This window comes from Aptenodytes forsteri, unplaced genomic scaffold, assembly GCF_000699145.1.
Source record: "Aptenodytes forsteri isolate BGI_AS27 unplaced genomic scaffold, ASM69914v1 Scaffold26, whole genome shotgun sequence".
NCBI classification, from domain to species: Eukaryota; Metazoa; Chordata; class Aves; order Sphenisciformes; family Spheniscidae; genus Aptenodytes; species Aptenodytes forsteri.
This window is the reverse complement of record NW_008794125.1, coordinates 1448105-1465084: the sequence shown is the minus strand read 5'-3', so window position 1 is coordinate 1465084 and position 16980 is coordinate 1448105. Positions and strand designations below refer to the sequence as shown.

Below are 16980 nucleotides of genomic sequence, written 5' to 3'. Positions count from 1 at the left end.
GACGGTGACTCACCCCCTTCCCTGGCGGTCCAAGGTCCAATGCTTGACGACCCTTCAGTGAAGAAATTTTTCCCAATCTAAACCTCCCCTGGCGCTACTTGAGGCTGTTTCCTCTCGTCCGATCGCTTGTTATTTGGTCCTTGTCCCAACCGTACACAGGGCTAGTACCAGCCCTGCGTTTTGGAAGGGTCTTGGCTTGATAATGCCTGCTTGGGACCCACCAGCCGTGCCGAGAAGCTGCCCTGTGGTCCTTGGTGGCACCGCCACTACGTGACCTTTCTAAGGCCGCCTGGCCCTGGCTGTCTCTCTCTCCCCAGAAACCTCCCCTAGCCGCCAAGCTCCTTGCAGAACTCCCCGACGAAGCCCGGGTGGTGGCTGGACGCTTCCCCTTCCCCTCCTGGACCCCCACCAGCACCCTTGGGCAGGGGCTGGAGCAAGTCTGGGCCTATGACATGAAGGAGGTGCGGCGAGTGGCGCAGAGCAGCGCAGAGGGAAGCCCGGTCTAACGGCAGCCTCGTTAAGCCTGGCATTAAGTCTCAGCAGTGGTAGGGGTCAGAGCCTCTCCCAGCCCTTGGGCTCAGCTCAGGACAGCAGTGAGAGGGATGCTGGCCAGGCTTTTTCCCGGGGACTTGCAGGGTGGTGGTCCCTCCTTGTCTTCCAAAGAGTGGGCAGTTTGGGGGAAGCAAGGGAGGGGAAAAACAGATCTAGAAATCCTGGAATTATCGCAGGATTTAAGGGCTAAATCTCCAGTGCCTCTTTCTGTATGTTTGCTACTTTATTTCTAGTTATTTTTTCAAAATAAACATTTGGACGGTTCTTCCCTTGAGACTTTTGCTTTGTCTTTGAGCCGCAGGGTGCTCCTGGAGGCAGAGCAGCCGCTGCTCCCGGCCTCAGGCTTCGCTCCGCCATCCCTTTGAAGGCGGCTCAGGAGGGAGTTTGTCCAGCTCACCTCCCGCTGAAGGATCAGTTTGGCCCTGCTCATTTTACATAACATTCCCTTTTCCACTCAAACAGAGGAAAAAAAGGTTTTCCCACCGTAAAAGAGCAGCTCATCCCTCTTAGACCAAAGTCTAGCTTGAACCAGCCCTGGCCTTACCTCTTAGAAGCTGAGAAGGGAGCAAAGGCAGGAGCAAAGTTAGCCCTTGGACTCCGGTCTGGGTCTGACCCAGGAGAAACGTTATGGCCGTGTCCTAGGAGGCAGGAACGGGAACCTGTCCCTGCAGCCCCGCAGTAAAAACCTGCCTGGGAACTGACCCCGTGTCCTGAGGCGTGATGTACTCGGGGAACAGCAGAATTCCTACAGCTGAGGGGTCAGAGGATAGACGAGACGCAGTTGTCTCGTTCCATTTTAGTACTGTTAATTTGAGACCGAGAACACCCACGTGGTTTCCCTCGCTGTGCCTCCCAGCTCTCAGCCGGGGAAGGATACTTGCCCTGGCCAGCCCACACAACAGAAAGCTCCTTCCTTTTAAATCCTGCTCCTCCCTGTGATGGTGCCGCTTACTCGGAGCCGTGGGGAAGAGCTACGGTTGGTGGCTGACGGTCCTTCTGGCTCTGGGCAGGGAGTGAGTATCGGCCGCCCCAGCACTGAGCGCACGTGGCACCTCACTGCCAGCGAGCTTCCTCAACCGGAGGATCTCCTGCTTGTACCTGCAACGGGGAAGCAGCGCCATTGTTGCCCACGTGGTCACAACCCCGCTGATCGCTCACACACGGGAGCGGCAAATTCAACTGTACGCTTTGCCTTGTGTTTTTGCTGCATGCTAAGGACACACAGTGTCAGGTAATTCAGACCAGCCAGCCCAGGCACTGAGCCACGCCAGGAGCTGCGCCCTGGCCCATATAAAATGGCAGCCTTTTCCCGAGCGAGGAAGAGGTGTTTGCTGGCTCTGCCAGGTAACCGTACCAGCAACAAGCCCACGAGTCTGACCCGAGTTCACAGCCGAGCTGGCTGGGGAGTTACAGCAGGCGCAGTCGGACCATTGCTCTGACAGACGCGCCCTGCTTGTTCTCGCCCTTCCTTGCCCAAGCAGCTGTTCCCCCTGCTTCGGGGTGTGATGAGCCAGTGAGGGAGGACCGTAGATCAGGGGCTGCTGGAAGGCTTTGGATTTTAGGCAACCCCTCTCTTAGCTCCCTCCAAAGGATGGGTGAGCGCAGAGGGAAGGAGACGTGCGGCAGGGCAGGCCAGACGCTGCCCCCCCCGCCCTGCGGAACAAGGGATGGTGGCAGCTGCCCGCACAGCTGGACGTGCTGCGGGACATCAGCCGTGCCAGCAGCGCTGTGGGAAGGCAGCGGCGAGGTCAGGCACCGACAGCGTGGCGGGCACGGCGATGTCACCGGCAATTAGCCGGGGAGACAGAGAACACGTGAAGGGGGATCTTACCATCTCACCTTGCAAGATGCTTATCTATGTATTCCTGCAGCTCCGACACCTGCTCTTCTGCCACGATCGCCCGAGTCAGCAGCTGGCTCCTCTCCTGCTCCAAATCCTCCTGGGGGGGCAAAGAAACATGGAGAAAACGGGAAGCTCTGTGAGGTGGGAGTGAAGTTGCTCACTCCCTCTGCCAGGTGAGACGGAGCACTTCCCCATCACTCAGCTCCGGCACCACTTGGCGTTAGGCTACAGAAGCAACCAAAAACTGAAGCGCTCGGGGAATGGAGCCTGGTGACTGTAGCGCAGCTTTCTGCAGGCACCACCGCTCCAGGGCATCGGCCGGACAGACCAGGCAGCCTTCCCTGACCGGCGCGCGGGCATGGGGGCCAGGGCTGCCCCAGAACAGGCAGTAACCCCTGCCTGCCAAGCCATCGTTAACTCCCCCAGAGGCTTCACAGACAACTGGCGGAGCGGCCGCTAGATTTGGCACTCGGACACGGAGAGCTTTCACACCTGTCCGCCGGTAGTTTGCTGCAAAGGGAAATTACCTTCCCTTTGAGATAAAAAACATTCCATTTTTGCAGTGTCTCTGAGCAGTAGATCATCATCTTACCCAAGTTAACTGCACAGTCCCTGTGTCACCAGGAGGATCTGAGGTGCTTGACTGAGCTCACCCCTGAGATGCACAGCAGAGCCAGGAGCAGGACCTGCTCCCAGTGCAGTGCTCCAGCCTCTCAGCCACAACAGCTCCCTTCTTTTAGCCGCAAAGATACACACAATTTAGGTGTTTAACTTTACGTGACCAGAGAATGGTGGAGCACTTCCTTAGGCCGCTGTGGACAGAGGAAGGCACGACATGGAAGCGGGCCGGTAGCACATCTATAGCTTTGTCTACCACCGAAACCCGAACCTCTGCTTGGTTTCCAAAGCCCTTTTCCCCGCATGTGGCAGTCAGCGTGGCAGGGATCCCAGCACCAGCCCTTCTTCCCACTGCTGCCGTCACTGCCGGACAGCAAACCCCAGCTCAGCCAAGCCCACTCCCAGCGAGCATCACCACGGTTTCATGGGTGCTGTAGGGCAGCGTTGCGGATGGAGAGCGCTCTCCTCCTCGCTCTGGGCCACGCCATTCCTGAGTGCAGCGCAAATATCCTCGCACTCAGGGGGAAGCAGACTGGGAAGCTGATTCAGATTCAGACTCGACTTGAACCAGGTCAAATACAGACCCACTTTGTTATACTGATGCCTAAATGCTTGTGCTGAAGCAAGGGAGGGAGCGATAGCAAACAGTCCAGCAATGAGCAGCCGTAAGGGCTGCTCTCCTTTTAGTAGCAGGGAAAGTACAGCCTCGACATATCACTGGCCAGGGACCTGCTAGCGTCACTTGGTGGGCTGAGGCCAAAGCCACAGCAAGACTCCGTGGAAAGCTTCCCTGCTCCAGCCTGGAGCAGCGTATTGGCCACAGGGCAGCACCCAGCTAGGGCAGCACATGTAAGGGTTAAGCTTTTATTCAGGTGGGCTGTTCCAGACCTCTACCTGGGTGGTGTGTGTGAACTCCCGGAGCTGCTTCCTGACCTCTGCCCAGCCCTCCTCATCCAGCTGCCTAGGAGAGAAAAAGCAGATATTGATCACGAACAGACCTTCGAATCCCGCCCATCCGCAGGTCGCCCAGCTCTGTTCAGGGCTGCACACAACTCCTGTTCATCAGACCGTAAACCCCAGCGCTCTGAACCTTTTCTCTCCCGATGCCCCAAACATCAGGGCATGCAGTGCCGTCCCTGTACCCGGGCACGAGAGTCACAGCCCTTCTGCCAACCTGGGATTCCCCGCTGCGACGGCTGGATTTCTTCCAAGTTCACATCAACGCTCATACATCAGAGGACTCCATGCAGAAAGAGTCCTTAACCTGACACTGCAGGACTGAATTTGATGGAAATAGAGAGCAATCAATGCCAAACGCTGGCGTTTTTCATGTTGCTGAGCACAAACCTGCCCGTTCTGTTCCCTGAGCGCGATTGGTGAGCTGTCTGTGCAGCCCAGCCATGGGAAAGATCTTCCTATTCTGTCCCAGTCTGAAGAAGCAAAATACAGGTCACATCTGATGCTCGGGGAATTTGGGTTGTATGAAGGGAGGAATGCATTGTGCTCAAGAGCAGCTCCGCTGCGACTGCCAGAGTTCCCTCTGGTGGCTGCAGCCTCCCGGCCCAGGCACACAGGAAATCATGGCTGAGATTTCATGGGAGCAGAAGCGAAGGGAACGATAAGCAGCGAAGCCGCACAGCTGATAAAGACGAGAAGCAGCAGGAGTTACAGCTGAAGTGCTGCGGTTACACCAGGCTTCGTGTCTCCAGCTAGAGGAACAAGATAACGGCATGGGTAAGACCCATCAGCACACACAACACAAGTGTTTCAAGTGTGTAGAGTCTCTTGGCAGCTATAAAAACCTTAACAAGATGCATCACTAAATTGCAGGTTCTGGTACTTCTCTGTCTTGTTCCCGTGGCAAGCCTGCCAAAATTAACGCATCTTTTTGAGGACTACTGCTATTTTTCAGCATGGCAGAGCCTGGTTAAGGCTCAAGCTCTTCTCTGAGACACTCTCTCTGGAGCCTGGTGCCTCCGGCACTGACCGACTCCTCCGTGCTGGCATCCAGTCACCGAAATACCTGAGATGTTTTCTAGGCTACAGCATTTTAAAAGGCTGAAAAATCCCAGCTCAGATTTCTCCTACACTTTGTTCCACCTCTCCACAGCTATAGTTGATAGAGTTTCAACAGACTAGCGGAGCAGGGGAAAAAGACCCATCAAAAATGAGCAAATAAAGGGCATGTCAGGAAGCCAGGGAGGTATCGGTACAGGGTCACCTAAGGGTTCCAGCCCAGCTTCTGCACTGGGAGGGAGGAGAAACAAGACCATCCCAAAGTGGTGTTCCACTTGCCTTTCTCAGGTTGTGATCCACCAAAGCACTCGCGCGTATGCTTAACTTCAGCTTCTAAAGAGATCAGTGGGACTAAAAACATGATTAAATCAAACGTGCTTAAGAGCTTTCCTGGATCAAGGCCCAAATGACAAACTCATTTCACCACAGGAAACGCTGCGCTGAGACGACAGCTGGCTTTTCTTCTCGGACGAGTCCCTATCAGCTTGCTTTCTCCCTATTTATTACCATCTCCAAGCAAAGCAGAAAAGCCTCCTCAATCCACACAGCAAGGAGAATTCAGAATTACAAATATCCCGAGAAACAAACAGCACTTACTGCTCAGCAGACAGCGGAAAGCCAGAGGTTTCTTTCAGTCTTTTCTGAAGGCAAAGGAAGAACAGTATTCCCGTAAGCATTACACCATTGCAATCTCACCACAGTCCCTGCCACTTTGAAGTGGCACAACATATCCTAGCACTCTAACAGCCACCAGTGCCCTGGCAAGGAAGTGATGTGCAGCACAATCTTAAGGTTTAGGTCTCCCATCCTCTGAATTTTTAAATAAATGTATGTCACGCAAATCAAGAGACACGTCTTTGCCCAGGCAGAACCAGTGGGAGGACGTGGAGCTGACTGGTGTGTTTCTGAGTGTGGTCTCCTGCTCAGTTAGCTATTCACGCTGAGGCAAAGGCATTCAAGAACAGAAAGCCCCATCCTATCCTCCCTCCCTCGCCTCTTTTAGCAGTGAGTGAGTCCGCTGGCCTGACAGCTCTCCCATAACATCTGCTACTCCTCAGCCCTCCCAGAGCTCACTGACCCCAACCTATGGGGCTGCCCAGCCTCCTGGATCTAACTGTAACTCACCCCTATGCAGCAGGGTTGAAGCAATGAGGGGAATGCTTGGACATCCCGCCTCTGCCCAAAATGAGAAAGCGAGCAAGCACTACCCCTGCCTGTGCCACAGAGATACAGCAAACCCCCAGGGAATGCCTAAGGAAGGGGATGAATCTATCGCTTGTGAGACTCTCCCCACCACTCCCACGTTTCACCACCACAGGAATCCAGCAGCCCAGCCACCACCTTCTGCAATTCATCTAGCTGCATCTCCAGTTTGGCTTTATCCTCCCGCAGCCGGTTTAGCTCCCGGGTCGTGTTTGTCAGCAGCTCCGGGTCTGTGATGGAAAAGTGGAGCTCGGCAGGGCCACAATCCCTAGCGCTGCTGCCCAAGGACCGGATCTGCTCTCGCTGGAGCCTGTAACGTGCCAGAGGGGTTAGTCCCTGGTAGCTTTGGTTAGGTAACAACACTGAGAATTGCTGCTGCTGATGGAGGTACCATTCGCTTGGGATCTGCTGGCTTCTGGCCACCGAGACGCAGTCCACCTGCAAAGGGTAAGTGGGAGAGCCCAGCAGTATGCACAATATTCCTGGGAGCGTTTCTGAGGGGAGCTTGTCCTAGAGCTATTTGTGGCTTTTATGCCACAAGAATTTCTGCTGCTTCCCACAGCCCAAGCTGCTGAGAGAGCCGTGAGGCAGAGCTGAGAGCACTGCAGGGACGGGCTGGGAGGCAGGAGTTATTTGTGGTACCTCTGCATTTCCACACCATCCAACGTGGAATCAATCTCTCACTCTAAATTTTACACAGGAGAAACGTATGTGCAAAGCAGCTCCAGGGTGTCCAGAGCACTCTGACGTGTAGCTGGAGGCTCCTTGCTCCTGGCTTGTGAAGAGCAGGGAGATAAACATGCACTCCAGATCCTCTGCTCCACCTGGGAGCCCCGTCTGCCTCCCTCTCAGCCAGGGGGCTGGCTGCTACGGGGCACTTCCACTTGGTCCTTAGCAATAAGCTGAAGAGACAGAGGTAGCCCAGACCCTGCCTTAGCCCTACCCATAAGCAATCAGCAGGTTCTCATGCTTCTTGACCAAGTTCTTCATGCGTTTCTTGTAGCTACGTGCCGCTCCAGCTAGCTGCTCTTCCCGAGACTTGTAGGAAGCCCTGATATCCTTCAGCATGCTGTCCACAAAGCGTTTCATGTGAGCGTGATCAGCTGGGGCTTTGCTAGACCCCGTTCCATTGCTGGATTTGCTGTCCATATAGTCCTTCAAACATACAAAGAAAGAAATCGAGGTGATCAAGCCATTCCCTAAGGCATGTAACCCATTTCCCACAGAGAAGATCCAGGAATACTTGTATTAACAGCACAGAGATTAGGGCGTATCTTCCATTTTTGAGAGCAGGAAAGACTAATTAGCTTCCATCATGGCCCTTCAAGACAGAGGAGGCATCTGTACTGTATCAGTGACCCGCCTAGGGAAACACAAGTCGGCGTTGGGAGTTACCATCTCTAGTCCCGTATTCTTTCCACCGTGCCCCGCTCTCTCTGCTAGCTAGGAGACGCTTCGACACCGCTCTGTTAGAAATTAAACTATTCTTAGTTGTAAAAATCGCTTTGCTTAGTCTCCTGATCCATCACCACACCGTGTTCTTCGGTACCAGCCTTCTCCCAGCACAGAAGCTCCTGCCAAAACCTGCTTACTGCTACCAAGGGGGTTAGAAAGAGATTTCTTCCCAGTCTCACTGCTCAGTATAACCAGGTATCCATGCCTGAACCTGCCTGAAATGCCTGCCTTGTGCCGAGTCCTCATCACGCTCTGGGGGCCCTACTCGACATTAAAGGTGCTCGTTCCTAGAGCAGGTCCCAGGCACTGGCGTTACATGGCTCTGTAGCCGACCACAGAGGCTGGCAGAGCTCCCTGCGGGGACAGCAGCAGAGTCACCACGGAGGCGGCAACAAAGCCAGAAGTGGCATCGCCTGGCCTGCTGAGGGAAGTTGTCAGGGCAATGGCGATTGGAAGCCAACTGGAAGGCAGCCATTGTAAATAAGAGGATCTTTCAATCCAAGTAATCTGACCAGGAAAGAAAGTCCCAGCAGAAACTCACAGACCCTTTAGTGTGGCCATACAGGAAATCTGGGTGAGGAAGGGGGCTGGCATCTCCTCCCCCAGGCCAAGCCGAGCGGGCAGAGCCCCCTTCCAGCTGCAAGCATGGCTCCCCAAGCCTCACTGCCTGCTCTGCTCGGCAGCCCAGCAAGGAGGGGAAACGGCAGCAGCCTGCAAGAAGCAGGCAGCCAGCATGGAGAGACCTCTCCCGGCCAGGAGAGCCCCTGGGGCGGGGGGTACCCACTGCCACGTCCTTGATGTACTGTGCGAGCCGGGAGCGATATTCCTCGTTCAGCTCTTTCAGCCGGAGCTGCAGCCGGGAGTTCTCCGCCTCCACCTCTTGGAGCTGGCTCTGGGAGGTGAGCAGCACCTGGGCACAGCAAGCACAAAAGACATGCTTGCTGCTGCCCTCGTCCTCTGGCCAAGCAAGGGGCCCTAAGAAGCTCCATAAGAGATGGGGGACTTCATTTCCAGATATTCAGCTTCACTAGAGCTGAGAAGGTCCTGGGTTTTCACAGCAGCCTACTGGAAATGTTTATAGTCTCTATTCCCCTGCTACCTCCTGTCATTTGCAATCCCCACCCCGGTGATTTCACCAACTCTTTCTAAATATCAGTGAACAAAATTCCTCCCACCACCTGTGGCAAGCAGCACCTTCCACCACGTGCATCGCACCCCTGGAGAAGGAAACTGCACAGGGAGGAGCACCTTGGTATGACAAACTCCCTGGAGAGGGAGACATGTCGGAGTACCTCAGTACAAGGCATCCACCCCCTGCTAGCTCCAGGAGAAGTGCATGGCACGCAGGAGGAGCGGATGAGCGGGGGCAGTCCTGGAGCCCGGGTGCCAGGGGCTGGCAGGGAGCCTGCCCTTACCGCTGACTGCTCCGCCAGCTTGTGCTGCGTGTCCCCAATCGCTCCCTTTGCCTCCTGCAGCTCCTTCCCCATCGTGATCCTGGACACACAGAAAGAAGGTGTGTTTATTTTAACCCCCCAAACTTCTCTGTAGGTCCAATACAGCCAGCTTTGAGAAGGAAATCACTACGGGATGACAGAAATCTCTCAGCAGCAGCTGCCAGCACCCACCAGATGTGTGCCAACCAGCGGCCACAGAGCTCTCGCAACCAAAAGCGAACATCCTCCCCAGTCAGAGGGTCTAGTTCTCCAGCATCCCTGCTGTGGCAGCCTTTGCTGGGACAGTGACCCCATCCCAGCCTGTCGATGGAAGAACCGCTGTGGGGGTAAGGGCTAGGGCTGGATTCATCTCTGGGCTGTCACACATTTGCCGTGTGTGTCACAGAAGGTGGATTTTCAGAGGTGCATAGGCCAGTGGGGTACCTAAATACCACCGACTTCTAAGCAGACAGCTGACCCTCTTAAGAGCCTTGAAAACATCAGGTTTTGCTTCCAGGCTCCACTTGTTCCAAGGGTGAATCATCATTTCCCACCCTGTACCCCACCAAAGGCAGGCTGCCACCTCTCCCGTGCCCCAATTCAGCTGCAGTGAGCTCCACAAATGCCCAGCCAAACAGAAGGACGTGCCCTCAAACACTCACACTCTCTCTTCCAGCTTCTGCTGCTGCGAATCATAGGTTTTCTTCATTTTTTCAAGCTCCACTTTTATGCGATCCTGGTTTCCAAGCAACTGAGGGACAAACGAAGAGGAAGATGAGACAGAGGGCTGAGCTAAGCAGAGGGATTCGCGAACGGGGAAGAAATGAGGAGAGCCTCCAGCTGAGCACAAGTCCAGCTGACCAGTGACATACTGGGGAAAGGACAGGTTTAACTGGGAGTGCCCAGTGCCCTGTAGCACACCAGAAGCGGTGTCTGCTCTGGAGACAGGGCACATGGAGGTGCACACATGTTGTTCCCCCAAGGGAGAGTCTTGCTCTGAGAGTCAGATTCCCAGCAGGAGCTGGTGGCGGAGCCCAAGCTGGTATCGCAGGGGTTGCAGATGGGAAGGAGGCAGGGAGCATCTCGGTGCTCACAGTTTCGGGTGCTTTGTCACCCCCATCTTTCTCAAGGAACAGCAAGGAGAAAATAAGCAAGCGTCCTCTGCACTTGTTGACTTCTAAACTCCTGCCTCTGTTGACCCGGGGGCACTGATGGAGGGAACCACAGCTGCCCTCTCTCAGCTTTTGCCTCCACAAGAGCTGGAGTTATTCTAGTCTAACTTTTCAACTGCACAGCTTAAAAAAAAAAAGAAAATAAATCAAGGCATCAGCTCATCCACAGAATTCAAGTTAGCACCAGGCGGTGCCAGCCAGTCAGAATAAATTCCCCCTCTGCTTCCCCAAGGATCCAGCAGCAGACCCCCACACACTCACATTTCTCTCCAGCTTTTGCTGCTCGTGTTCAGAAGCAACTACATCTTCTGGCTGGTTTTGGTAAGAGACAGAAGAAGGTGCCTGTTAGATCCCTGTTGCTCCAAGGAGCTGGCGACAGGGCAGAGAGGTCCTTACCTTCACCTTCCGAGCCGAGAGACGGCGCACCATTGCTCGCGCTCTTTCCAGCTCGGCAGAGGATTCATCGGCCATGGCGGGGGAGCGGTAGTGGTTGCTCTCTGTGCGGGGAAGGGCGCTCCTGGCATTGGCCAGATTGAGCAGCTCTAGGCTGAGCTCTTCATTCTTCATGACCTGCCAGGTCAAACAAGAAGGAAAGAGCTTCTGAAATCCTGCCTCGCCGGCTCCGCGTGCTGTCTGTTCAGCACATACGCGCTGCTCCTGGTGTGTACACAAGGCAGGCACTCGCATCCCCTCCTGAAAGCAAGTTTTATTTTTAGTTCTCTCATATGTCCAAAGGTATCAGTGATTTTCTAATTCTCATGGAAAGGCAGGGTAAGTATCATCGCCAGGCATCCGGATTATTCACGCGTAACCTTAGTCCCTCTGCCCAATTCGCTCTCGCATTCAGATACGGTTCCCGGTGCCAGCCCAGCCCTGGGCACAGCTCTGCCGCCATCCCTCCGTCCTGACCTCCAGCCTCCCTCCTCGCTCTAACCCTGTACCCTCCGCACAGCTTCCCAACACTTCAGGCCTGTCTTTCCCCATACAATGGCTTTGAACGGTGCCGGACTCCATGATGTAAGAGAAGGGGCAAATCTCCATCCATCTAGGCTGACGCCACCCAGCTAATTCCAGTTTTGCTTGAATGCATCCCTCCAGCAGCAGCCAGCCCACAGCACCGTGTAGGCAGCGAGATTCAAAGCGGTGCTGGTGTGAAGTGACACATTTCCAAAAGATAAAGAGGATCTGAATGAGAAAGGCTCTGTTACAGGTGATCTGGAAGGAACACTGGGGGAATTCATGTCTCACGGGAGGGTTTCTATGTAGATAACAAAGCTTTGATGGGGTTTATGACTGGGGACAAGCTTGAGTAATTGTTACCATGGCAGTGAATCGGGAGGATGGGAGGCAGAGGTCATCTGAGTCATCCGTGGAGAGAATAGCTTATCAAAAGATAGCACAGGGTGGGCTGAGGGAGAGAGGAGAGGAGAAAAGAGGCTGACAAAGAGGTGAGATATACAGCTGTGAAAACTGACAGCTACGCAGAGACAGGCTGCTTGTTCTTCAACCGAAAACGATCCATCTGCAGCTGTCAGCCCTGACAATTTGATCAGAGGGGGTCACACAAGCGCAGAAGTACCAGCTTGGCGAAAGAAAGAGGCAGTCCCAGGTTTGCAATAGGCTTCGCTGCCTCCCCTGGCCCGGCTCCAGGGAAAACCCCGGCGTGGAACCGGTTCGCAGCCATTTGGGTTCCCTCCAACGGCCTCGCTTTGTACCGCCGATGCAGACGGCGTAAGCCCGCTGAACAAAAGAGGAGGAGGAAACGGAGAGTCGAGAAAAGGTCAGAGTCTTGAAAAGGAAGAATTTACAGCGAGTTAGAAAACAGGCACAAAGTGACTGGCTGGCATCTTCTGGAAGGCACTTCCCCAGGGACAGGCAAGGCCAGCTCCTTCGCCTGGGCAGACACAGGGCGATGTGTGAATCGAGGCGTACAATGGGGGCCGCGACAATTCAGAGGCTCTAACTGTTCCCGTACAAGGGACCGTGAATGAGCTCGCCGAGCTGCTTCTGCGCCAAGCAGCCATGACAACATATTGGCAAGGTCACAAGTAGCACTTGTAATTGGGAATGTGTAAAAGGTTCATTGTCTCCCCAGAAGAGCGCCAGGGAAGGGGAGGGGGCAGAACCGCAGGCTGCTTTTCCCATTTCCTTTGGGAAAGTCCACACTGGGAAAATAATGAGCAAGAGGCCCATGCCGTGACAAGTCCCAACCTGCCAAGTTGGAGCCTCTTTTGCTTCGGGCAGGGATATTTGGTAGTCGGAGCCAAGCAACTGGGATAAAATCAGCCTATGAATTACAACCAAGGAGTTCACCTTTGGCTTCTGGACCCTGCTCCACCAATTCTTCAGGATGCTGTCCGGGCACATAACTGAACCCATGTGCTTTCACTCTCTGAAACATTCCAGGATCCAAGTGAAAACAGTGCGTTATTACCACCAACCTGTTAAACCCATCATTTAGAGACGTCAGCCACCTGAAAATCCAATTTTTGACAAACATATTGCACCCCCTTGGGGATAAGAAGAAACCAAGATCGCTGAACGCCGAGCTATTCCTCCGCAGCCTGGTGGTACTGCGTCTCAGCAGCGTGCTGCCTTGCTGACAGTCAGCTGCACGCGCTCTGCCTCGTGCTCCGGCAGGACGACGGGGTGGGTTCACACCCCTGCAAGCAGCTGAGCTTGCCTCCTCTTAAAAAATTTCCATTTTTCAGCTTACGGGAGAGAAATGATAGCTTCACAAGAGTCACTAACTCACTGATTCGCAACAGGATGATCACGACCTCATATCCTCCTCTAGCGGAGCTCTGCAGACGGATGCTCACCGTAAAGAAAGGCTGGACACTGCCTAAACCAGCATGCCTGGTCCCTGCCCCACATCTTCCCATCACAGCTCTGCATAGGGCCAGCATGGTAAACCAGGTCATTTGGCTGAACCAGCTAAACTGTCTGCCAGGGGAGGGAGGCAGGAGGGTGTCAGTCATCCGATCCAATTCAAAAAGAAGGAGAAGTGGGAGGGGGGAGAGGGAGGTCTATTGAAGTAGCTCTTCTTGCCAAAGAGATACACAAATCTGGGTCCAAAAGACTTTAGTTAATAATCGCCAAGCTAACGGTCACCAGGAAATTCACTAGATTTTAAGGAACAATCAGAAACTTGCTTACATTCAGTGTTTTTATAAACTCGCCAACCTCAAAAACTTCCAGGCCCCTTCCCGCCGCCACACGAAATGAGAGCGACTACAATCAGTTCACGTGCAGCCTGCGCAAGCCATGCAGAAAAAAGGGAAACAAAGCGTGCTGGCAGTCAAGAGGGACCTGCAACGTGCACTCGGACCAGCCCCGCAGTGACCTCCTCGTTACTGCTAGTGACGGGGATCTGGGGTGGCGTGAAAAGAGAAAGACTCTGACAGCGGGGTGCCCAGAAGAGCACGGCACATGGGTCAGCGTGGGCTCAGCGCCGTCCCTGCTGAGCAGAGCAGGTTCTGCAAGCCCTGCTAGAAGGTGACCATGCTTCATGAAATCCCTGGGCCCCGAAAGCAAAATAACCATGCCCAAGCCACGCTGTCTCACAGCTGGCAAACCTGAGCTGCGGACGTGGGTACGCAACCCAAAGCCAACCAAGCTGCCTGTAGATCAGGTGATGGTGAGATGGAGTCGAGAACACCAGAGCAAACACTGCAGCCTGTCTCACCTCCTGCTCCAGTTCTTTGCCTAGGGCCAAGTAATTGCTTTTCAAAATGATGTACTCATCCGCCAGCTCCTTCCGATTGGTCTCCAGAGCATGCAGGCGTTCCCGTAAGGCATCCCGCTCCCCAGTGACTTTCTCACTGCAGAGCTCCAGCTCCAGCACACGGTTCTCCAGGGCCAGGATCTGCAGAGGGGAGGCAGCGGAATGAGACTGTGACAGAGACCAGCAGCAATCACAGGGCATTTATTGGGCCAAACAGGTTCTGGCACGCTATGACTTAGAGAGAGATGAGTTTCACATGAGTATCATGGTATCTGGGGCGTCGGGGGGGATTCATTGCTCTAGCTAAAGCCAGGAGAAAACACTAAGCAAAGCAAAGATGGATACATAACAAACTGCGGTTCTGGGTAAAGGTATTGGCGGAGCTGAATCAACTCTACTTCAAACTTTTGGATACCATATTTTTCAGTTCAAAGTTCTCTGTCTCATACTGCTCCTTCATTTTGTTTGTCTCGATCTGGAGATCAACGAGGTCTTTGGAAATCTAGGCGAGAGAAAGAACATTATAAAGGCCATAGACCGATTCTGAGGCCAACATACTGTTTCAACAGGTCGCACCAGGGAATTTGAGCACAACACACACCCCCCTAGAAAGATGCCCCAACATTTCCCACCAGATTTTCCACTGCAGATCTACTGGCCTCACACGGCTTCACGGCTCAGTTCTCTCCAACTCCTAAAGTATTTGTTTTACCTTCAGTTTTTCCTCTTCACTGAAGACCACTCTGGCTGACAAATCTGTTTTGGAGCCAGCCAGCTTCTCCATCCTCTCCTGCAGGTCTCCGAGCCCGTACAGCCTCTCATTCCTATGCTGCAGCTGCACCTAGAGACACACAACAGCTCTGACAGCTGGTGCCAGCCAGCAGAGCCCTCCTCTCCCCCATGCTACGCTCCCACCGCAGTGCTGGTGGAAGAGCACAGCATATCCCGTTCTTCAGAGCTCGAGCAGACTGTAGACGGGATTTTCAGCTGCCGTTTCCCTCCTGCGATGTACAGCCTCTCATTCCTATGCTGCAGCTGCACCTAGAGACACACAACAGCTCTGACAGCTGGTGCCAGCCAGCAGAGCCCTCCTCTCCCCCATGCTACGCTCCCACCGCAGTGCTGGTGGAAGAGCACAGCATATCCCGTTCTTCAGAGCTCGAGCAGACTGTAGACGGGATTTTCAGCTGCTGTTTCCCTCCTGCGATTAGGATTTCATTTGCAGAGCGCGGGTTCCACGACCCGGGAAGGGGCTGCAGACCTTCATACTTATATATTCGTTAGCAAGATGATGCGTGTGCTCTGTCAGAGTACTTACGTTCTCTTTCCCTGCAAAATCCATGTGCCCGGAGTCCAGGATCTTTGCACGGTATCAGGCAGGCAGCGGCTGAAGAGCAAAGGAAGGGTCGAAGGATCTCTGTGGCAGCAACTTTTCCCTCGAGGTAGGGCACAAGCGATGTTGCTAACAACTTTGGTTACCAATGGGTGCGGCATCCACCTGGATCCACCTTGAGGTGGAGTAAACGATTACAGCCACCCCAGGAAAAGAAATGACACGTGTCAGGAAGTTTCCGTATTCCTAAGACAGCGCACAGCAGATACTGAAACAAGCAGCTTAGCAGACAGCCCCAGTGAAGCAATATTGCCAGCTAGGAGGTACCACTCCATTCATATTACGGATCGTTCCCAAAACCCGGCTGTAGGGACGGCCGCCATCTCTATTGCAGGGATATTTAGAGAATTTAAGACCTGATTAACCCATTAATTAATCCATTAATCCAACCATCTGCTCCAAGACCAGCCGGTAGCATTTAACGTCAACTTACTTCCAGGCAATTTTCTCTTGATCTCTACAGTCCTTGTATCTCCTGTGTCAATGAGCCATCCAAAGGGTACCAGGGCCTTTGAGCTCTGACCAAGCTACAGCTGGCGACAGGAAAGACCTTCCCCAATTTATCACCGCGCATCAGAGATGCTATGTGGAAAAATATAAGTTTTAAAGCAAAGCACGCGCTGAAACAAACTCTGATTAGCCCAGACAGTGCTAAATCCGGATCGCGCTGGTCTACACGCTGCCGCTTACTCCAGATGGCGACCATCCAGGCCTGAGCGGGACAACTCCCAAGAGTGTGCAAAGCTAAAAGTACTTGAACAGTCTCCGATGTAAGAGCGAGGGTAACGGAGAGCGTAAGGCGCAGTGGATAACACTGGAAGACCTCGGTGAACGGCAGCCATGGGGTAAAACGAATGCCAGTTCTTAATCTCCTCATTTTGGGCTTATTACCACTGCTATTTCTGTCGAGCAGGTGAGTTTAGGTAAGAACTTGTCTCTTACAGAGGAAAAGCTTTGACAATACAATGTTCAAAAAGACCATAGCTCTGAATAACTTCTTAGTATCTGTCAAAGCGAGGAGGATGAAAGAGGGAGAGGGGCCGCCCTGATAGAAGCTCCGTGCCGAGCAGAGTTTACCAGCTCCTCACCTGGTCCAGGCTCTTGGAGAAGATCCCGTAGCCCCTCGACGTGGATTTCACGAACGGCTGCGGAAGCGAGACCCACGGGCTGAGCTCTTTTGGGGCTCAGGGGAAGGGGAAGCTAACGACACATGCAATTACGTCTTATTTTTCTGCAGAAGAACTTAACAGACCTGAAGTAATTTTGTTAAGGTAATGAAAGTGCTGATGAGAATTCACAGTCTCCTCACACCCACTGCTGAGCAGAAAGCCAAATTCACACACCACCCACAGCGCTGGGGGGGGCTCAGAATTCTCCGGTGAGTGCTCCGGCACACGAAGGAGCCGAGCCGCCGCTCCGCTCCCCAGGTGCACGCCGCCCCCCGACGGCGCTCAGCCCCCCACAGGTCCCCGAGGACAGGAACTGGCAGCCCACGCCGCCCCAGGGACACGCGCAGGCTGGCCCACGCCACGGCCCAGCCCAGCATGCTGGCAAAGCCCTCCCTGAGC

At 54.0% G+C, this 16980-nt stretch overlaps 2 protein-coding genes across 2 annotated transcripts in view; one reads left to right on the top strand and one right to left on the bottom strand.

Moving 5' to 3' along the window:
- FAM173A (family with sequence similarity 173 member A) overlaps nucleotides 1–826 on the top strand; it is a 2174-nt gene extending 1348 nt beyond the window's left edge. Inside the window, exon 4 of the mRNA XM_009278385.1 lies at nucleotides 318–826. Coding sequence (XP_009276660.1) covers nucleotides 318–506 — 189 coding nt within the window. The 3' untranslated portion in view covers nucleotides 507–826. The remainder of the gene's footprint in view (nucleotides 1–317) is intronic.
- Nucleotides 827–1523: 697 nt separating this feature from the next.
- Nucleotides 1524–15380, bottom strand: CCDC78 (coiled-coil domain containing 78). The gene is made up of 15 exons (XM_019471536.1): nucleotides 15338–15380; nucleotides 14732–14860; nucleotides 14435–14521; nucleotides 13981–14160; nucleotides 10689–10862; nucleotides 10554–10604; nucleotides 9783–9871; nucleotides 9103–9181; nucleotides 8472–8597; nucleotides 7176–7387; nucleotides 6371–6542; nucleotides 5627–5670; nucleotides 3908–3974; nucleotides 2392–2492; nucleotides 1524–1650 (listed from the first exon to the last, which is right to left on the bottom strand). Exons 1-15 carry the CDS (start codon nucleotides 15359–15361, stop codon nucleotides 1524–1526), a joined length of 1662 nt encoding a protein of 553 aa, XP_019327081.1. The 5' UTR covers nucleotides 15362–15380.
- Nucleotides 15381–16980: the final 1600 nt, after the last annotated feature.

Excerpts from the sequence above, each read along its gene's own strand:
- CCDC78 (XM_019471536.1), bottom strand. The coding sequence starts at position 15,361 with ATGGATTTTGCAGGGAAAGAGAAC. Across the intron at positions 8,598-9,102 it reads AGCTGGCGGAGCAGTCAGCG|GTGCTGCTCACCTCCCAGAG; the intron begins GTAAGGGCAGGC and ends TGCTGTGCCCAG. Across the intron at positions 7,388-8,471 it reads AGTACATCAAGGACGTGGCA|GACTATATGGACAGCAAATC; the intron begins GTGGGTACCCCC and ends GTATGTTTGAAG.